At 41.0% G+C, this 22,568-nt stretch overlaps 1 protein-coding gene across 3 annotated transcripts in view; it reads left to right on the top strand.

Moving 5' to 3' along the window:
- The first annotated feature begins 273 nt into the window (after positions 1–273).
- Positions 274–22,568, top strand: part of CHN1 (chimerin 1) — a 103,210-nt gene continuing 80,915 nt past the window's right edge. For 2 of the 3 annotated variants that reach the window (XM_062578928.1, XM_062578926.1), the window contains exons 1-2: positions 16,643–16,671; positions 21,145–21,183. In XM_062578928.1, the coding sequence (XP_062434912.1) occupies positions 16,647–16,671; positions 21,145–21,183 (64 nt within the window). In that variant the 5' untranslated portion in view covers positions 16,643–16,646. Of the gene's footprint in view, positions 359–16,642; positions 16,672–21,144; positions 21,184–22,568 lie in introns of those variants that run through there. The other variant, XM_062578927.1, reaches the window with a different exon arrangement.

Below are 22,568 nucleotides of genomic sequence, written 5' to 3'. Positions count from 1 at the left end.
GCGGGCAGGCCGGGCGGGCAGGCCGGTCATGTGGCGGCGCAAGATGGCTCCCCGAGGCGGCGGGCTGCAGTGTGAGCGCGGGCGGCGGCGGCGCGGCGCGGCGCGCCCGGCCCCGCGGCGGCGGCGGCGGCGGCGGGGGGGCTGCCGCGGGGGGCGGCGCGGGCGGCGGCTGCCCGGCCGCCGGGGGCCGCGGCGCGGCCGTTCCGCGGGGGCGCTGACGGCGTCGCGTGTAACTTTTATTGCAGGCGGTGGGTGCCCGCAGCCCGGCGCGCCGCCGGCGTGAGAGCGGGCGCGCCAGGGCCGGCCCGGCCGCGGTGCGCGGCTCGCAGCGCCCTCACCATGGCCCTCACCTTGCTGGGTGAGTACGCGGGGGCGCGGAGGGGCGGGCGCGGCGCGGCGCGGAGGGGCGGCGGCCGGCTCCATTGTTCCGCGGCCAGGCGGGGCGCGGCGCGGCGCGGCGCGGCGCGGCGGCCCGCGGGGGGACGCGCGCTGCCCGCGCGGCGCCGCGGCCCGGGGCGCGGGGGCGGCCGCCCGCGGCGCCGCTCTTTGTAGGCGGCCGGTGCGCGCCGGCGCCGCGCCCGCCGCCGGCCCCAGCGCGGATAAAAGTTGCGCCGCGCTGAAGAGCGCGCGGGCCGCCGGCGGGGCGGTGGGCCGGCTCGGGAGGGAGCCGCGGCGCGCAGCGGGGCGCCTCGGGCTCAGCCCGAGTCGGCGCGTTTCTGTAGTTGCGGGTAGTAACGCAAATTCGCGAAAGGGCGGTTCCAGGAGGTGGCGAATGTTGGCTTCGGTCTTCCTCGTAGCCTGGGATGGCACAGTGGAAACAAAACGTGAAAACTGCAGTTCTAACTGTTGAGCATATGGCTTCTTCTGACCAAGGATAGTAAGCTTCGTTGTGTGTTATCTTAACTTTGCATTAGAAAGATGCTACAAACTCAATTTGCCTAATTATGCTAGAAGCAACAATGCAAGGCAAAACAAAAACGTGATTAATATCAATATGAAATGAGCAGACTCTGTATAGTTATTCTCACAAGCAGCTCGAAAGCTCTTGTATCAGAAGTGATTTCTAGTAAATAGCTTTACGTAAATACCATTTGTGTGAAGTGCGTTTGTATTGTTTAGAGAACAGATTTACTTCTGTGTAAATAATTTGCTTTCTTTTATCACATGCTTTTTGGGCTGGTGCGGTTTCTTAATAGAATAAAAACAGAGTCATGAGTTTTTCTTGATACCTGTTATGCTATTGTAGCCTATTAAGCCTTATCTAAAAACAGTGACATGTTGCAAACAGTTTTCTGTGCAGATAAAATCTATTTGGAATTGGATTTAGCTACAGTGCAGTGATTTAAATTTGTATTTCCTGCCTAAATTTTTCAGGATGCAAAAGATGATAAATCATAGTTCACAATGGAGCAAACAATCTCAGCCTTTATAGGTCTCTGATCTTGTTACTGAGAGCCTGCGAGCCCCAGGGCTTCTGGAGGGGTCAGTACAGGTACAGGAGTCCTGGACGTTTTCAGTTGCAGGTACAGGTCAAACCTTATAACTTAATATCAGGAGTGAGACTAATAAATATTAATAAACAAATGTGACTCCTTGGAAATAGAAAAGCCCTAGAGTGCCTCTTGAACTGTGAGTGCAAGAGCGAGAGTTGGATAAAGAAAATGCGTGCAGTGTTTTTTGTGATAACTCAATTGTAACTTAATCACAACTTTGCCTCCAATCTAATGTGTTGCCGTGTGTCCTCTGAGCTGTAGTAGCTTTAACAAAGACGGACTAAGACATGCTTGCTTTAGGTTTCAAGTAAAGCCTTCAACCTTTAGCTTGAATTTTGGCTGCCTGTTGGTATTTACATTTTCAGTTGGCGTACCACAGCTGACCCATGGTAACTCATTGAAAGAATATTTTATTTGTTTCAACGTAAGCCCCTACCAGAGCAGCATCAGCAAATCTGAGGAAAGGTAGAATAAATGCGCCTGAATAAATGTATCTGAGGGATTAAGCAGCTATAATTGTACTATTTTAAATTTGCACTTAGCTTATACCAGTAAAATTATCCTGAGCGTACAAATGTCAGGGGAGATGTTTGCTTTGGTTCTGCACATTCACATAAATTCTAAGCTCAGTACTGCTTTTCTTTTTTTTTTTTTTTTTTTTGAATACATAATGGTATATCACACTGAATCACATTTCACACATTTTAGGGCTCCTTCTAATAGTATGAGGTACAAAGTAAAGTTTGTGATCAATTTCCATGTCAGTCTGAGGAAGAAGATCCACCAAGTTTGCTAATTCCTTTTTATTTGATGTGTGTGTACGTGTGAGCACAGAAAGAGAGAAGAAAGGGCTGGGAAGGTAGTATTTAGAAGTAATATGCTATAACATGCTTTCTCTTTCCTCTTGATATTGTACAATTCTCTTCTTTCTCTTGTCCTGTCTTACCAGTCATGACCTTCCAATGTGCTCTATGTTCACTGTTGTCTGCGTAGAAGACTGTAGAGATCTGTTTGTGTCCCCAAAATGTAGTGATACAGCTGACGCTTCTAGAGTGTATGTCATGAAAGAGAGGAGGCAGCTTGTTCCCCGTGAGTGGAAGGAAGAGCCTGTGGGTATCAGTCAGCCTGGGGAGAATGGTAGTTGTTGGCTGAAAACATACTTCTACTACATATTACAGTCCTGGTCAAGAATGTCATCCCAATGCAAATCATAGTTATGCAAACTTAGGGTGGCAAAAATGCTGCTGTGAGCAGAGGTAGTTTCTGCTATGCAGTATAGCTTTTTACAATACCAGTGGAAAGTAGCATTTCACTAGCATGTTGAATTTGTGTTGCTGTAGTGGCAACGTACTCCTAGTGCAGATCTGATCAAACAAAAGAAAGTAGATCTTGCACTAGGACCATGTCAGTAAAAATACACTGAAAAGCAGTCAGTGTATTTGAAAGGAGGGAAAACTGCTAGCTGAGCCTGTTTTTTCTGGAAATGATAGATGCAATGGCATTGATAACCAATGTTTGTGAATTACCTACCAAGAACTGACAGGGATTTTAGAAACTTATTTGCCCATAAAACAGGGAAGGCTTTCACACTCGTGTGAGGGCTTGAGTCATGTCCAATTCTAGTGGCATCTTTGCTCCTACTGCAGATACATATTCACTTATCAAAAGGTTGTGGTGGTTGTGAAGGTTGTTCCTGCTGGCAGTAGCTGGAGTGGGGCACCTGCCCGTGTCCGTCCCTGCCGTTTCAGCACAGCATGCAATGGCTGTGTGGCCTTTGTGGAGGTAGGCTGAAGCTACTTGTTGGGTTTGCTAAAGCTTCTGCCCTGCTGGATCTCCATGGGGGACAATTAGTTGTTCTCAGAGGGAGAACAAGTGGTTGTATTTCTATAGCTGGGCTTACTAGAGCTCCCATGTTAATCCTCAAGCTATGGGGTCTTGCAGTGACAAGACTGAGGTGTGCACTACCCTTCCCCTTTACCAACTCAACGATGGGAAAGAAAACAAACAATGCACGGGGGAAAGTGTTAACCTACCCCATTGCTGTAGCTGTGCACACGTGTCCCTCGTTGGATATCCCAATAAGCATTTAAAGGAAGTCGGCATTGTTCTTTGAAAGAATATTTTTGTTATGTTTTGTGCTTACGAATTGTCCTTATGTTTTATGAATTTGCTTTTTGTTCACTTGTTTGCTCATCAACTCTTTTGTGCAGACATAGGAAGACACTTCAGAATGATCAGGAGAGCTCTTCATGAACTTATAACAACTTATTCATGCTTTCCTGCTTACATGCTTTCTTGCTTAGAGAACTCCAATGGATTAAAAAAAACACCCATCTTCCTAAATATTGGTGGTTAAGAAATAAGGAATGAAACAATTTTCTTGTCATCTTTGAAATGCTTGTACTCTGAGTGGATACAGATGAATGGGATTAGAGAGAGAGTTGTAGTCAAAATGCTAGCTATGGTTATTCAAGGGGATGATGAACAAGGACAGTTTTTAGAGAAATTTGTAAGAAAAATTATCAGATTAAAAAAAGTAAGCAATACACTACTACAGACAGGGCACAATTATATTTTCATTTCAGATGTCCATATGTAGTTGAAAGAGCATCCAGGTATTAATTTGCCCACTTAACAGAATTCCTTTTCACGGCTATGAGCTCTGGGGCCATACTGAATAAAAATACTTTTTTATTAATCTATCTGCTACTGTTGGCATGAGGCAAACCCTTTGAAATAAGTTCTTCCATATCTGAAATGTTAATTAATAAATGGCTATTTTCAGTTCTGTTCATCTGTGGTTACTGTTCTCCATGCAAAACAGATACTGTCTCACTGCTGCTTTGAAAGGTAGAGTATGTGTATATTGGTATAAGCACACACTTTCTTACGTGACTGTCTTAAAGTAAAGATATTGTATAGAAATAAAATCAATTCATTGTTCTCTAAGTACATGTCTTGCCTGCTTGGGAAGGCTTTTAGGTTTTACCAAACTTGGTTAGTTTAGTCAAAGGAACACAGAAAGTGAGTGTTCCTCTAAAAAGTGGCTCACCAACAGGTGATACCTGAGGACTTGCCGCAGGACAGGAAGATGCACAGAAATGAATCTACCTATTTCTTTCCTTATGAAAAGAGCCTTCTAAGAGGAGGATGTAAATAGATCATGTACAATTGGGGTTGTTCTCATTTGCAATTTATACATGACCCTGAACTACTATTAAAATTTGTGGCTAGCTGTGATAGTAGAAGCATATTGACAGAGCTTGTTAGCTGAAGAGACAGTTTGTATTAGAAGGTGTTTTCTGAATCTGTTCCTTATTTGGAATAGGTCATGGAAGCTTTTCACAGAATTAGTGCATTTATAATAGTGCTTTTGTTGCTATAGAGAATATAAATGTGGCGTGTTAGAGGAGTAGTGCCCATCACTGATGCTGCTGTGCCAAAAGAAAAAAAAATGCATAGAGAACTTTACCACTCATTTTATGATCTTGAAGTGCTTTTTCAAAAGTGAGTACTGTTGCATGTTGCATGTTGCAAGCATGTTGCACTGCCTAGACTAGAATTGTTTCATCAGTAAAGCAGTGAATTCAGACTGAGCTACTTAAACTGGATAAAGCAGATATCTTAAAGTGCTTAGCCCTTGCTTAAATGAGTTTGACTTCATTCGCTGCTAATTGATGCAGACTAATTTTAAGAGGGATTCAAACAAGTCAATATCTAGTCACACTGGAAACTTGGAATCGTTTAATGAGACAATTAAAACAACTTAGAGAGGCTAGTAAAATGTTTCTGACATAAATGAGGCTGGTGTTTTGGTTTTTTTTAACAAGATTTACAAATGAAGGTGATTTGTTAAGCATGAATGGAAACTACCTTGGAGGTAAACTGTTGATCTCCAGACTCCCATTTAGAGATCTGGGAAGGAAAATGCTCAAGTGCAGAGAATCAGAAGATGATTTTCTCCTACGTGCTGTGCTTACCTTATCTAACTTACAGAACCTCATGAAGCAAATAAGGACAGCAACCTTGAAAAAGTTTTGCAGTGCAATGTCAGGAAAAAAAGTTGAAAGGAAAAACTGCTTAGGAACTGGGAAAAGAAGATTGATCTATTACCTGGAAATTGGTATCAGTTGATCAAAATATTAGGGAAGTGACACTAACACTTACAAATGGGGATGAAAAATTTCAGTCATGGCTTCTCAAATTAGCACTTAGAAGTGAGCTTGATAGAGTGGCTAGCATGAAATAGCATTTTATTTTAATTGTGAATACTACAGAAGAATCTTAAAAGAGGAAATTGGATGTGTTTTTGCTGAAACTAGAAAGGTCAGGTCCTAGTATGTGAGGAAGTGAATAATTTAAAAGAGATTTTGGAATTTGCTCCAAATAGAGATTGGTGTAGAACATGTTATTGGTATGCTCTGTGCTTTCCGGGACTACTGGCTAGTCTTATCAGAGTGTATCAGTACACCAGCCCAGACACCAGAAGGCAGAATTGTATCTGATAATTGAACTGTTTTCTCTTAAATAAAGGGAAGTAAATAGGAAAGTGGTCGTAAATAACTAAAACACATCATGGCAAGATTTTAGTTTCTGTCAACAACACTTGCCACAAGCCCTTTGAATGCAGCCCCTCTTTGCAATTCTCTCCAGTCAGACATACATCTCATAGAAATTCTCTTGCAATGTGGTCAGTTTAGGTACAGCACTGAACAAATGAACATTGAACAAATTTCCTCCTTGGCATCAAATGACCAGCTAGTAAGTGGAAACAATCTGCACGGTATAGCATCTCAGCAGACAGGGTCAAAGTAAAATATGCTCTGGATCCAAAGATTGAAGAAGAGTTTCCACACTTTGATGTACAGATGAGGAGCCAAGGACTGCTATTTCAGTGTAAGTCAGGATTTTCCTCTTTGTTCTGTTTGTTTTGGACTCAGCTGATCCTTCTACCTTGCTGAGTTTGGGGGATTCATTTTATTACTGTCTCTCTCCTAGGAGTTCTTAACTGTTGCTTGAGATGTGCTAAAAGATTGCAGAGTCCATGTGATAATAAGTATGTACTGATGTCAAGAAAAGTATGTGTTAACATACAATGGTAGTTCTTCAGTTATGACTTGACTTTACTGAATAAAATAGTATTTAAAGTGTAAACATAGTGCAAGGCTTTTGGGAGACTACATTATTTTTCCCAAAGAAAAGCATATTAACAGAAAAGCACATTAACTACAATCCTTCAAGAGCATGAGCATATGTAACTTCTCCAAAAATGCATTGTTGCTTTTTTTTTTCTAAACTTAGAGCTTTGCATGTTCATCTAAAGCTATTTAGCTGCTCCACCTTGTGGACAGAGATCATATTGACTCTTCGGCTGAAACAAAACAAGCCTAAGGCCTGGCCGAAGGGCAATTCTGTAATTATTAGAAGAACATAAGATGCTCCATGCTCCCTCATAAAATCAAAAACTGGTCTTGGTAACTCATCAAAAATCAAAGGTCTCGTATGAGAAAATAGGAGAATTTCAAAGGCACTGAGAATCTGTCGTATCAGTGAGGTAGGTTGTCTGCCTTGTACGTCTTCATAAACGATAGCTGAAAATTAAAACCCTAGATTCTGCATTTTCAAGTCTGTCTTTGAAACAAGGAAAAGGCATTTTAAAGTCACTGAAATATTTTGTCTTCTAAAACATTTGATAGTATTATTAGGACCTTGTAATTGAATGTTAGCTGGCCAGCTGCTAGAAGATGCTGGGAAGAGTTCCTGCAGATCTCCACACTGTTCCCAACTGTTTAGATGTTATGGTGGTGTTGTGGTCCAATGTCCCAATTCTAGCCAATGCAAGGAGGATTGATCACATCCAACTGGAAAGCATAAAGTACTCGGTTTATGTGTGACAGCCTCTGTGAATGTGAAAGACCTAACTGACGTTTGACATTTCCAGCATTCAAAATTCCTTCATCCTATATCTGAATGAAAAGTGATTTCATAATATCTGGAAAACATGCTTATAAAATCCTATCTATTTCCATGAGAGTGTGACTTCTGTGATATATTCTGACACGTCGTTCCTCAAAGCTGTTTCTGTTTCTCTTCCAGCAGTTCCCTGACAAGCTTTGTGGAGAGTCCTGAGGCTGCTACAGCAGTCAGGGCTACTTAGAGCTTTTTTTTTTTCTATTATTTGTTGTTGATAGGATGTGAGAATGTGCTCTGGCTTTTCATATGAACAAATCTTAGTTCCCTGGGAGAATGCATAAGAAAACTGCATCTTCTGGTCATGGGCCACACTCTTAAGTTGCAAGCTAGACCTCACTGCTTGCAGGAGGAGATGTGCTCCTGGTCTCAGCATCTCTGTGGGGAAGCTCACTGGCATAGTCAGCTTTGGGATGTGGCTGTGTTGAATATGTTGCGTGATTGGGGATGTGTTTTCCTGATACTGAAGGGAGGAGCTGGCTGCCTTTCCGCTGCACTCCTGTTCCCCGTCTCCTGCTCCTTCCTGCTTCCTTCTTTGCAAGAGCAACTGCTTATAGGTAACTTTGTTCTTCAGGAAGCCGAAATAAAAACATGATTTCTGACCTTGATCAGAAAGTGGACGTTCTGGGGTAGCTTGCTGGTGGGAAATTTCCACTCCTAGAGCAAAGGTAACACCATTTCGTAAATAGGAATTGTTTCCTTGCACATTGGGTTGTGTGTAGTAGCATGCATCTGTAGTCAGATGTGTTGGACTACCTCCCCGGTTACAATCATTTAAATTATATAGCATCATATAGCAAAGTCTTTGAGCACTGCTGCAACAGTGGAAGAAGGATTAGGAGATTATTCCTAATGCAGGGTAAATGGGGGACTTGCAAAATGAAGTAATAGTACAATTCTGAAAAATTAACCTCACATTTTAGCACAGTACCAAACAGTTCCTGGCTCTCAGATTGGTAGGGTACAAGTTAGTCTTCTCAGTGCGGAATTAGTATCTGGTAAGTGTATAATCCAGAGCAAACTATAAAAGCTAATGATAATTATTTGGTGGAGCCAAATCTAATCTTCCATATTTTTCCATGTGCATTTTATGGCTTCCATATGAATCTGGACACAATGCTTCAGTACAATGTTGGATCATTTTTTATTAAAAAAAAAAAACAAAAAAAAAAAAAAAAAACAGGATATAGCCCTTCCTCACCTCTGGCATACTGACTAAACATGCACACTGTAGAGGAAGCATGTTTTTGACATACCAATTAATTTTACTGATTTCCTTTTTGGGTTTTCCAAAGAGTATATTTATAAATATGGCTTGAAGGTATTGAAAAAAAAATCTTCACTGTTTTAGTGGAAGCAGAGGAATATTTTAAGTAAAATAGTGATTATTCTTCTTGATGAAAAAACATTTGAAAACTTTGTGTTGAATGTTATTTCCATGCCAGAATTTATATGGCAAAGAAATTAGGTTAGGTCCTTGTTTATTCATCAGTGGTATAATATGTATAATGTAGTAAATAACAGCAAGTAAGTAAGTATGCAAAGGCAAATTACCAACCCAAAAAAGCAAACGGGTGAGGAGGGGGAGTCTTGACTATTTTAATCATGAGATCATGTGAGTTTGGCTGTGCTGTTGTTTTATTGTGGTTGATAAGTACTTTCTGCAGTTCTGCCTACTTTTACTGTGGTCACAGCCCCCTCCCAGCTCTCCCCCAATGGCAGAGCAGTAAGCTAATCAATAACTAATCAATAAGTTAGTGGAGCATCTCTTATTCCTTGGTTTTCATTGAAACAGCAGTATATAAAGACCTCCTCCCTCCGTCCGCCCCAGAGTATGGATTAGACCAAATCAAGAAGATTATTTTGTCCAGACTTGCTCTTCTGCAGGTTCAGAATTTACAGTGGGTGAAATCTGGCCGCAGTTCCGCTGCTGTACCTGAGGCATGGCAAGCGCTGGGGAGAGCAGCAAAAGATGCTCCTCTCCTGTGACTGTAGCTTAGGTGGATGTGTCCAAGCAACCTCTGAGTTAAGTAGGTTACATACTGCTGCTTCCCTGTCTGAAGGGAGCTCACACAAGCTAATTAAGCTCCTCAGTTTGTTGGCCTTTTTTTCACCTACTAGAAAGGTTTGTGAGAAGCTGAAAGACCTTTTCTTCTTCTTTTTTTTTTTTAAGGTTTTGTTGACAGGTTGGTTCTGTTGATAATAATTGTTCTTAAATGCAAAAGAATTTCACTCTGCCTTTTTAGGAAGATTTCTTCCTTCTCCCATTTCTGTGCAAATGCAACCACAGAAGGTACAGGCAGGACTTGCCATGCCTCGAAGCTATATTAGCAATCTTCTTTGACATTTTTTTTGCAGCATTCTGCCTCCTAGCAGTCCCCATCCAGCCACGTAGATAAGCCAGAACTCTTGTCTGACTTCAGACTGGATTTTTGATCTATCATGTGCTACAGCTCTCCTTGTGTCTGTATTTTATGTTTTTTTCCCATGCTGCCAAATGCAGTGATAGAAGGGTTCTTTATAAAGTCAGTGTGCATCTCAGTACACCAAAAGAGCTGCTCTCTAGAGAAACAGTGCTACCTAAGGGATTATTAGGTTGGCCAGATTTGGGAATAGAGATGCTGGTCTCTGCCGTGCAGGGTGATTTCCTCTTTCTGTGCCTCTGCTTCTCTTGCCAGCCACTGTTTGTATTTTCTATTTATACAGCAAGTTTGGTAGGACAAAGTCTGCTTTTTGCTTGTGCCCATTCCCATAGGGTCTCTTTTCCAGTAAGGATACATTGATAGTCCAAAAATACATGTAATAATTGTTCAAAAACTATTTCTTAACACAGTACCATGATAATTTTCTCTGTATCTTGTTTATTTTATTCATAAAACATGAGAGGTATTAAACCCAGGCTTCCATTATTTACGGATCAATTTTTCTGTCTTTTGATTAGTGGAAAAAGGAGAAACAACTTCAGAACAGAGACAAGAAAATCATGTGAAATAAATACTTGAAAAAAGGAGGCAATAAAGAAAACAAAATGGGAGTTACCCAGAAAAGGACTTGTAGGTTTTCTTCGAGCATTGATCACACTGAGTTTTCCAGACAGCTCTCCTATTCCCACTGGGCAACGGCAGAGCTTTGTCTGCGGCTCTTCTTCCAGCAGACTCTTCCTGTCTTCCCCGGCTGCAGAGCTCTGCTTCCATCCTCGCAAGCCGGGGGAGAGCCGGGGGCGCGCGGGGACCTGTGCAGCGAGCCGCTCGCTCTGTGCAGCGCTTCCAGAGCTGCGGCACCGCCTTGGCGAGGGTCCTTTGTCTGCGGCCGCAGCCTGACTGCACGCTGGGCGATGCCGGCTCTGCGCCCGGAGCTGTTTCCCTGCTGCCGGATGCTTGCTCACATACGCTCTGCCTCTCCTTTCTCTAGTTTTTGCCTAGCGTGGTGGGTGCATCTGCAAAGGAGGACAAGATTTATGAAAAAAGATAGGCTAAATGCAATAAATGGGAGAGGCTGATGAGTAGATTATTTAGTTAGTTAGTTATTGCTGTAGTTCTTTGACTACAGTGAATTTTTCAGCTTTCTTAGCTAGAACATCATACTTCACATCATCAGGTACCTCTTGGAGGTTATACATGAAAACAGAAAGAGGTAAGGAATGACACTAGCTTTCAAATTGAGGAAAAACTCATGGCAAATGGAGAATGACATTTGGAATAAAAATGCCGTTCCAGTTCAAAAAAAGGTATCCAACCACACTTTGTCCATTTCGCTTTATTTGACCCTGACAATGCTTTTTAGGAGTTTTCTTCATGAGGGTATAAAATGATCATGGTTTCAGGCAAGGATACTTTACTTGGTTTTCTGCCCTCCTCCTTTCTTCCATGAGTGTTGATGTATTGCAGCTGTTCTGGAAATAAGACTGTAAATACAAGTCTCTTTCTAATAATGATAGCAATAGGTTTTCTGTAACCTGGATGGTCCAAGAATATAAATGGGTCAAGTTTGGGGAATGAGAGGCAATAGCATCTATTAGGCCATCTGACATAGTTGGAAGAGAGAGAGACATGTTTGAGAGCATGTGAGTCCATCAGGATCTGCTCTTATTTTTCTCTGAGTAACTTCTTTTGCCTGAAGGGCGGATGAAAGGGTGGTTTTGTTTTCTTTTTCCTACAATGAGATGAAGAATGCACAGCAGCTATCTTGGTCTAAAATACAAGGAGTGACAAGCTCCCAATAGATTTTACCAATGGATAGAGAGGCGGCATCAACACTATGTTCTTTGTTATGACTCATCTTTTATTAACCACAACACTGTATTTAAAAGTGGATTTTAGAGCAGGAAAGTGAATGTGTGTTCATTATTTCAGTGCTGTACATTAAAAAAAAAAAAAAAAAAAAAGCAACCAGGCTACCAGTGATAAAATATGCCTCCCCATTCTGTGAATTAGGGTATTATGTAATATTATGTATATTATGTATATTTCAGAGATGCTTGAAAGCTTGCTCTTTATTTAAGGTTTCCTCCACTGGAACTTGACTGGACAGAAGTCTTAGTCAGGAGAAGGGATTAATTTACAGTTAGAAGACTTTTATAACATATCATATTGTTCCTTTATCGTTATTAGTGTGACTGTTGAGAATATTTGAATGATCAAGCTCTGCTCAAACTTCCCTGTTGGATATGTTAGAGAAATCAAGACAGAAATATTATTTTTGCAAATGCCTTCAGGCTCTGGCTGCAGAAGTTGTTGCTGGCTGGAAGTTGTAGTAAAACTGATGTGCTTTTGCTAGTTTTATTAATATTTGGAAGGACAAAAACAAGAGCAATGGAGAATGAACTAGGTATCTGGATAGGAAGATTTTAAAAATAAGAGATGAAGTATTTTTCCAAAAAAAAATGCAGAAGGGTAAATATTTATCCTTTGCCTTAATACATCCTGGCTATCATTGCTGGAAGCAAAGCAGCTTAAGAAAAATAGCTTTGATAAATGTTTCTATTTTTTTCCAAGGAAACTTCTTTAACTGTGATGAAAAGGAGTCTGTCAGTGTCTCCATTGAAAACTGGCCTGGATTTTAGTTAGGTTGGGAAGTTTGATTACAGTGTTCAGGTTTGTTTTACCTTGTATTGCTCTGAATTGCTCTAAGACTCTACTATTTCTATATACAAGATACTTGGACAAATTATCTGTCAAATCTGAAGAGTGTGGATCATCCAATAATGGCGTATTTTTGTTGTACTTCAAGAACTTATTTGCAAAAGATCTTTTAAATACCACTTAAGAAGTACAGGGAAGTGTCCCCAACCCATATTGTTTCAACAGTTTAGAGCAGCAGCTACATTCAGATTTACTGTACTTTGTAAAAAAATTTTTTTGAAAGACTTTTTCTCTGAAATAGATAAATTTAAAAGATATTTTTAATTTTTGCAACACTTTCAGTTAAAAAAGAATGTAAACCAGGCATTTTGGAATACCTATGGGTCTGTAGAGTTAACGTAGGTGCTATAGTGATGCAAAGCAGAGGCCTGTAGACAGTCTGACTGTCGTCAATATTCACAACTTAATCCACAGAGCTGTGTTAGGTAGTGATTCCCACGGTATGTTTTTTATTTGAGAGGAGAAAATGGTGTTCCCAGAAATGCTGGAAATTGGTGGGTGGTGTCCCAAAGGTTTGAGGGAGATTGTTGTAAACTGAAAGTAAAATTAAATTCTATTTGTTAAATGTCCACAAGGTGGCACTTCTTACCTCTCTGTTTGAAGTATGTTTTTTATACTTAACCCTAGAAGTAATTTTAGAGGTTTTGAAACTTTTCTTAAACAGCCAGTTAACTATGTGCTTTCATGGGGAGTGGATTTTCCTCCCTTTTAAACTTGAGTTGAGAGAAAGAGGCCAGAGTTGGAGTCTTTTGCTTGTTATCATTGCACACATGAAAACTGACTGTTACGAGTCCCAAAATAAAATTAAATACTATTTTTTTTAATCATAGTGGATAGAATAACCTTGTAGTCAGATGTCACTGGCAAAGGGGAGGAAAAGCAAGCACTTCCCTTGCTTCAATTGAATGAAAATCCGAGAACAGATCTTGTGCAACCTGGTCTAATAGCTTAAAAGATGAGTTTATTTAACAGCAGCAATGACTGTGGTAAGCAGAAGATTACTCATTAAAGTATTCCCTGTTATTCGTAGGGAGGCAGTAAGAGTAAACCTGCCAGTAAAAGGCGCTGAGCTCTAGCCGTTGTCAGCGGGAGTCTTATTCAACCCCATTAGAAGCATTTCCACTGAATTTATTGTCTGCAGATCAGACGTTCACAGAACCTAGGATGCTGGTGTGCTCCCCTCCCTCCCCGAAGGCCGACTGAATTATTCAGCGCATGGCCTTCTTGCAGCCCGTCGCTTTGGCTACGAGCGCCTTCTTGGCTCCCCCGAGCAAAGCAATCACTCAGCTCAGCTGAGGAGTGGAAGTGGCCCTTCCAGCTCTCATGGGTATAGCTCACAGCTGCTTTCCCTTAACCATTTTTATTCCAGTGTCACACCTCTGAAGCCAAGTTATATTTGTTTGGAACAGTGCTTGTGAAAAACTTGTGAAGAGCAAAGAAAAATATCTAAGTTTTGTCCCATTAAAAAATTCCTGCTACATAGTCTGTGTGATTTTTTTGGCATGCTGCAGCTGAAAGGATGCTTTTATTCCAAGTTCCTGTTTTCACTGGTTTATAACTTACCTTCAAATTGTATTTTTCTGCTCCTCCCAGATGGTAATTTTTTTGGAAAATGTGGAGAGAATACATTCAGGTGTTTTTGCTTTCTTGCTCAAATAATTCAAACATCGTTTATGTTTAAATGTCCAAACCTGCCCACATGCATTGGGTAATACTGAGGACAGTAGATAACCTGGGCCAAAGATCAAGGCAAAGGAGAAGAGCGTTTGCAGAAGGCGAGTTGTCATTTGTGGCCATGCGCGCTGCCCACCGCTGTGGCCATGGGACTGGGTATTTCCTTGGTGAAGTGCCCTGCGTGCCTGCCACTTTCTCCAGGGCTGCCCTGGCTGTGGTTCAGCGCAGCAGACGTGGTTCGGGGGGTGCCGTCCCCTCAGGGAGGCAAGCGGTGCTGGCCTGCCCAGCGGTGCTGCTGGTCCCTGCCCTGAGCCTGGGTATCAGTCTGCGTGTAAGGCTTGTTCCCTGCAAAGTGGCTCGTTCGGTTGGGACAGGGTGCCCCGAACAGGAGACCCGCCGCAGGGAGGAGCACATCTGGGAAGTAGGTTGAGCTGTTAACATCTACTTCAATATTAATGTGAATGCCAGTCTGACTGCTTAGATGTATAGGCAAGTGGGGTAAAAGCTTGTGGTTTATTTGAAAGTGTTTGCACTCGAGTACCTCAGTATGTGATGGGGTTTGCTGCTTGAGAAAGGGTGTTACCATGTCTAAAAATTTTCTAAGTTTTTTTCCCTTAATTCAAAGGAACTAACGTGTCAAGGACAGTATTAAAGCAGCATCAAAGACTCGGTACTGAAAGAAATCTGGAAGCATAAGTCATCATTGCTGAGTGCAATACAGTATATTGTATATACTAGAATTATGAAAAAATAGTGTTTACTGCTTGAAATATCCTCAGCTCTTCAGATATCTTCCTGTCAAAAAAGGAAATTCTGTGATGATGTAATCGCTGTAGTAATGAAATCCTTTGTGTTTTCCAGATGGCTCTGGGTCACGTGTACCATAGGGTTCTATAATTGTCTTTGTTTTTAGGGACTAATAGATTAAGGTTACTTTGAATTAACATGTTTGTATTGAGTCAATTTTAAACTCAAATAAAATTAGAATTTTTTTGTAACACAGCCACGTAGCAGTTTTTAAGAGAAAGCAACATGCAACAGGCCAGCAGCCTGTTTGGAGTCAAAACCCTGCTGCTGCCTCACCCCACTGCATACCATCATCTGACTCATACCTGCTGATAGCAGAGGTGTAGCGGGTAATTTGGGGAGAAAAAATGATGGATCCCAGTGTCTCATCCAGGAGTGACCAAGGGCCTTGGTGCATTTCCTTCCCAGTTAATAAGTGCAGTATTTGCATCCCTGCTGCCCGCTCGCCCTCCGCGGAGCAGCCTCTGCGTTTATTCTCCCTCCTCCTCCTCCCTCCGTTGGAGGAGGCGGGGGTTCCCTCTGCAAGCTCTGCCTGTACGGCTTCATCAGCACCAAGTGCTTGCAGCCAGACATTACCCTGAAACCATGGTGTTGTGGCCCTTCTGGTTTACTCTTGCTGGCTAAGGTGGTGGCTATATTCGTATTTTAATTACCTTACTGCTATTTAAGTTTTATTTTAGTTGGAGTGCGCAAAAGCTCTAACTGCTGGGGCCTGTTTGGCTGCTGCTTAAAACATTTTGTGATGTCTGGAGCTTCGTTTCTGCTGTGCTCTTGGCACTTGTGCTCTGAAAACAGAGGGAACAGCATTTTCTTGGCTGTTTTTGTGAGTCAAGAACCCCCTCAGCAAATAAATTCTGGCTTTATTTCTGTAGGTCGGGTCATCTTATGTGCATCCTTAGGGCGTTTGAAGGGTGCTAATAAGCAAGACTTTGAGACTGAGGAGGAATTTTCTAGGTCTTTCTGGGCACACAGAGGAATCCTGATGTGCAAGTCAGCAGATGGGCACCGTCTGCTCGTCAGATGCCCCTCCAGGAGTTATATTTTGACACATGTTGCTGCCATATGAAGCGAGATACGGCATCCCAAGACACATGCTAACGTTAGCTGGTTAGGGCCCAGGCCTTAGCATAGAGAGGAATGTTTTCTACTTTCTTGCGTCTTTTCTTACTTATGAGTTAAACCATTTTGTTGTCCTGGATTTGTTCAGAAAACAGTAAATTAGATTTTCTTCTTCTGACTACTCTCATTCCACCAAGGCTAAGAATTGGCCTCTTCCACAAGGTAAGCTACTTGAGGCCTCACCTGTGTTTGATGGGATCTTGCCAAATAAAGTTTGGAGCAAGAGCTGCAGGCTCAGCAGAAAGCTGATTATTTCCTTTCAGTCAGCACTAACCCCCAGTATGGTCTTACAGACCACTGGAATGACATACAGTTACAGAGAGATAAAGCTGAATTTTCCAGAGGGAACGTCACAGTTAGCCCTAAACTATTTTATAAGGTTACCATGTGTGGCAAAGCCACTGCTGCTGTACCCTGGAGCTGCTTGATCTTCAATGGGCAAATGGAAAGTACCATTTTAAACAGAGGTAAACATTTTTATTCTTTCTATAAAAGGAATACACAGAGACGAGCAGTCTAAACAGTTTGAGGCAACAGTAATGGTTTTCCTATCTGCAGTTAAAATGCTCATTCTGGAAGCGCTAAAGTTGTCCAGATTTATATAAGGGATAAAATGGAAGTGGATAAGAAAGACCAAAAATAATGAAGGGAAATACTACATTGTAATGTCATAATTAGTCAAGTCAGGGTTTATGGAAAAATCTTGAGATGCTCTCATAGTATTTGTATCCTCCTAAATGGCTCTAAAATTTTCCTGTCAGCAGAAGCCCTTTTCAGGTGCTGGCATGCATTTCTGACAGCGACGCTCTGCTTTTCACTTCTTCCTTCACTGCAGACAGCTCACTCATAAGATGGGTAGTTTACTTTTTGTCTCATTAATTGTGTGCTTGGAGGAGGCCATGCTGGGCCCCCAAAGCATGTTCCTCCCTGCTGTGGCATTTCTGCCTGGAAAGGGTCTATTGACTGAGCTATTACAGGTTCTTGTGCTTCTGCTTTCTCCCTACACAGAGACATAAGGAGAGAAAATACCCGAATTTAGGCAAATTTTAAGGCTTCCTTGAGCAGAGGCAAGGTGATTGGGGATGGAGGTGCAGAGCAGTTACGTGGGCTGGGTGATGAGTCTTTGCAGGGCTGTGCTGGGCAAGGAACCAGCCACGCTCTGGGACCAGACCACAGGTCTTGTGTGAGCTGCTAAGGCCAGAAGAAGGCCAAGTCCTGGAATAGAAAGGAGGAGATGTATTTGGGAGGAAAGAAGATGAGGGCAAGAAAGTGTTGAGAATTGTTTAAGAAATAATGAAGGCGCTCTGGCTGTCCTTGTGCAATGGAGAGAGAGGCAGGTTGGCAAACCCGTGCTGGTGAAGAAGGTGAGAGATGGGTAACCTGCCATGTAAGTTACCTAAGAAATGCAGGTCCACGTAGGTCCAACTGGAAGCACTGCAGTGACTGTGCTTTCATGACAAACCAGCTCTTACAGGTCTGTGATAAGATGCTTGTTTTCAACACTAGCTTGATTTTGGTATTGGTTCAAGAGTAAAAATTGTTCTTTCAGGGTAAAAGGCGTGTGAATATGTTTTCTTGTATCCTGCAGCATTCTTTCCCCACACCTCCTTACCTTGTAAATTGGTTTGGGTCTCAGGAGGATTTAAAGTGATGTATTGGTTTAAGATATTCTTTTTTTCTCTCTCTCTCTCTCGCTCTCTTTACAGATACATATATATTTATAATATGACAGGTCTGTTTAGAAGCTTAACTGTCAGTGCAGGTTTTAGACACACAGTTGTTTCTTTCTGATCTGTGCCAGCTTGGAAAATTTTTAGATATTAGTGTTTTTAGGGTAGAGAATTTGAAGAAATTCCATTATATTATATAAAATAAAATCTTACATGTGTTCTATTCTAATCAGAGCAAAGTTATGAAGAATTCAAAAGCTATCACTGTCTGGAATAGCAGGAAATAATCAAACATTTTCATTTTTAAAGGTTAGGAAGATTATTCAGAACCTATCAGCTTATCCAGGCTCGATTTGAAATTGCAGTTTGCATACAGTGTGCTTGATCTAAAAATATATTTGCCAATGAGCGTGGCCTTCATGCTAGCAACAGTCTCACCACTGTTGGTAGGATCACATCTGGACAGTTTGTAGCATCATTTTATGCATTTATGTTTTCTTTGGTACTCCAGACTTTTGGAGAAGATCAGCTTTAAGTTGAACTGAGTCTCACTTAAGGTAGAAAGTAAAGTTAAGATAAAACATAATGCACAGCTTGTGGAAGATGATTTGATCCTATCACATAAACATTTAGCAGAGCTTAGATACCACATTGCACGGAGCTGTAGAAAAAACAGAACTGACAGAATAGTTTGCGTTAATTAGAAGGTGGTGCAGTGTTAGTGAGAAAATGTATTTTGGGTTCAGCATTTTCTTTACTCTTTTATCATGCCTTAAAGTGGTTTTTGTGTATTTTGGATGCCTAATCAGAGATGCCATATGTTGAAAGTGCATTATATGAAAATCAAGCCCTTTTCCTACTTATGCTTCATACTTTTCAGTTTCATAATACTGATGGCCTGCTAAATCAGACCACAACAATTAATTTTTAAGAACAGATAACTGCCATCAGACCGATCTGACACCAGTAGTCATTCTATCTTTGCATAGCAGAGTGATTTGAATAATAGTTCTTTATGTGAACAAAAAAATACGGACCTATTGCTCACTGTTGTTACTGCACTGTACTTGCTGATAGTATTTTATATCAGATAACTTTTTTAAAATTTGCAATAGAAATGACCTTTTGTTTTTCGTTGCCTCATGGGGGATGGCCTAAGGGGGTTCTTGCAGTGTTAAGGCAGTAAAGCTTACAGGCAGATTTTCTAACAGAGTGCTTATCCACAGCTACCTAAATCATTCCTTCCAAGTTCTGAGTGTTAGATGTTTGTTATATGAAAGTTAACCACTGTTCTTATCTGGCTTTGACAAGGTTTGGGGTTTTTTGTTTGGCACAAATATAGTTGCTTTTCGGTTTTATAATCATGCTGCCCTTAGCCATAACGCTTGCACAGCTTGAGTGCAAGTGAAGGTATGTTAGACTGTCAAAATATTTGTATTTTTGTAACAGTTAGCTCATGTTTTACAAATACAGTGCATATTGTCCTTTACTTAAATCATTTATTTGTAATTCAAACTGATATGTTGCGTATAAATAGGCTATAACAAACAAACAAACAAAAAATAAGTTCATGGGGTAAAAACAGTCTTCTAGGACTAAACCTATTATTTTTACTTACAGGTTTTCCGTGTTACAATGTTTTTGGAATGAATCTACTTGTACTGCTTTAATTAAAAACTGTAAAAGTAGGAATGAATAACCATTGATGCATCTGTTGCTGGTGATTTTCTTTCACTGACATGGTAGAGTGTGGGCAGCTGAAGAGCTCTGTACGGTTGTGAGGTATTCTGTCAAATTCCCAGGACACTGGCGCACATCTGCAGGGCCTTCCAAGGATCGAAAAAGTAATATTCTGGGCAATGGCAGATTGACCTAAGTGCTACCTTAATAATAATGAAAAAATGTGTTTATAAAATCCACTAACACCAAGGCAGTCAGTAAGGATTGCACCCTTTTTTATGTAACAGCAAAATGTAAGGTAAGAAGTCAAGCAAAATGGTAGTTCAGCCAGGGTAGAAAGCATGCTGTGGTGGATCTGGGAAGCTTCAGTGCAAACGTTTGCCAATTAAACTAGAAAGCATCAAATTCTGCTAAACTCTGACTTAGAGATGTTTTGACATGACTGTAGATAGGAGAGATGGACTAAAGCAAATATTCAAAGAAAAGTTGCTTATACTAAGAGGAGGCAAAACAAAAAAAACTTGGCCAGCTTAAGACTTGATTTTGGAGGGCTTAAGAAATCTAGAGTAGAGATGCTTGACAGGCCAAAACTCAAGGAGCAGCTTCCTAGATGGTCCTTTAATGTAACCTCATATGGACAAGTAGAAAGCGGGTTGTGTTGGGTGCAGCATATAGTACCAGTGTGAGCAGACATGCGCAAATGGTGCTGAGAAATGAATACTTCAGTGAGAAGAGACCATGTTGTCTCAACTCTGGACCTTCTGACATCACAAGTACTGAATAATTCCCAGCAGTTTCCTGCCAGATAAGGACAGCATCTTGCAGAAAGCCTCAGTACCTTGCAGGATCAGAACCGAAGCTGGGATTGTGTGATCGGAGAGGTGAAATAGTGGATGGGAGATGAAGTTAGTGACAGGGCCCTGAGCTCAAAATGTCAGATCTGTTGTCAGCAGATCACGAGTGAGACAGAATTTAAAAAAAAAAAAAAAAAAAAAAACACTCAAAATTTTCTATTTGAGAATTAAAATTTGATTATACCTATGCTTATAGTACCCATTGACTGATTCAAAGAAGAGTTTGTATTAGATGTGAAAGAAACGCTTTTCTTTTGCAAAATGTTTCAGAAGTACTTACATGCTATGATACTATTTTAAGAGTTGTTACTGAATTGCTGTACGGAAGAGGAAGAAGATAGGGCAGGAATGAGTTGGGTGAAAACTGATTTATTAGAGTAAAAACTGAGACAAAAAGTCATTTGAGTGTAATTTAAAAGTGAACTTTCAAATATATAGATAATAAAATACACTTCCCTCCCTTCTATATCTTTAGTATTTTGACTTCTGATCTGTGTGTTTGTCATCTTGCAAATGGTTTTACATGGCTTTTATTCTATCATTCTTTAAAAAAATACCTTTTTTGTTTTCATTTTATGTAAAGAGGAGGAAACTTTTAACAAGTTGTTCTCTGCTCCACTAGTAAAGGTAACTTTAGAGTGTAGGTGCAGTATTTATCTTCATAAATCTGCAAGTGCTTCTGCAGGCTTAATTCTGTTTTAAAATACAACATTGAGATTTATCATTGTTCTTTCAGATACTGATGAATACAGGCCACCTGTTTGGAAATCTTACTGTAAGTATCTCAGCAGATTTTTTTTCCAAGTCTGAGTTGAAAATGTTTCATTTCAGTGTTTCAAAGTAATCATGATTTTTCTTTCATTTGAATATCAGTTAAAGAAATATCGAAAGTAAAAGGGTTCATTATTATCTAGAGACAGTTGCAATCACTTATCCTTGAGGCCAAACGGATACAGATTTTTTCTGAGGGCTAGACTCTATGCACCTTGCTAGTGTGAGTGGTCCCTCTTGTGTGAGGCTGCCTTATGTTAGTTTGGCTGTGTAGACTGGGGCTTGCACAAACTCCATTTTCACCTTAAAGTTACTGTCACTTGGAAACAGCTCATTCAATTTGGTAATATGTGTCACTAGAGTTGAGACTAGAGTTGATTATGGAAATTCAAAATAAGTATTTTTTTCTCAGAATTTGCTGATATAAGAGCATTTTTTGATGTGGAGTGCCGGTGAAATCACAAGATGCTTTTCTGAAGTCCCCGCAGAGGGGCTTGGTTTCCTACCACCCTGCCTACGTCGGCTTTGCAGCTCTCCTGGGTGCCTGCCCTAGCTCTGTGGGAGCTGGACTTGCAGGTTTCCTCTATCACATACACGAGGCAGCAGCCCAGACATGCTGCTCTGAGATCAGAGCTCAATTCCTTTCCATTGAGAATTTCACTTTTTTTTGCTTTTCATTCCTAATTAAAATAAATAAATAAATTTGAAGTACAAACATTTCCCATGTAGTGGGATAACTTGTTCTTTGACAGTGCTGGTGGACGTTCGAGGAGACTGAAGAAAATGCATGGGGGAAAAAAAAGGCACCATAATAAAGTATTGTAGTTTCCTACAGTGTCTTCCCCATAAATTCTCTTTCTTTGTCCATAAATAGAAAAGGTAGGGGCAAGTGCTAAATGTCTTGGGGTTTCAAAAAAGCAAGAAAGAAGTCTTCTGTTAAAAGCAGATTTTGCAAGCAGAATGTTCATTTGTTTAACACGCATCACTTCAGGAATATCAAACCTACACTTACATTTTCTTTTGTATATATTCTGGAGGCTTGGTGTCCTGAGGGTGACTAGATATTTGCTCAAGCAACGTTTTATGTGGTGAAAATACTGTTTACTAAAGGCTGGGTAGAGGTAACTTCTGAGAGTAGCATTCAGTTATTTCAGAAAGGATTTTACCCTGGTATGGGAGGGTCTTTCCAATCAGAGATTTTCATTTAGTGTTAACAGCTTAGTGAAAACCAGTGTTAAAAGCAGAGTAAGTGTAAGAGAGCAGATGAGATTTTTTTTTTTTTAACCAGCTAAAAATATATTGTAAAATTAAAATGAGCTAAAGAGCTAAAAGCTAAAGAGCTTTTTCACCACCTATATCACCCTTCTGTTAATGGCTCACATGTTCATC

This window comes from Rhea pennata, chromosome 6, assembly GCF_028389875.1.
Source record: "Rhea pennata isolate bPtePen1 chromosome 6, bPtePen1.pri, whole genome shotgun sequence".
NCBI classification, from domain to species: Eukaryota; Metazoa; Chordata; class Aves; order Rheiformes; family Rheidae; genus Rhea; species Rhea pennata.
Note: the sequence above shows the minus strand (reverse complement) of the source record. Positions and strands in the feature narration are given on the sequence as shown.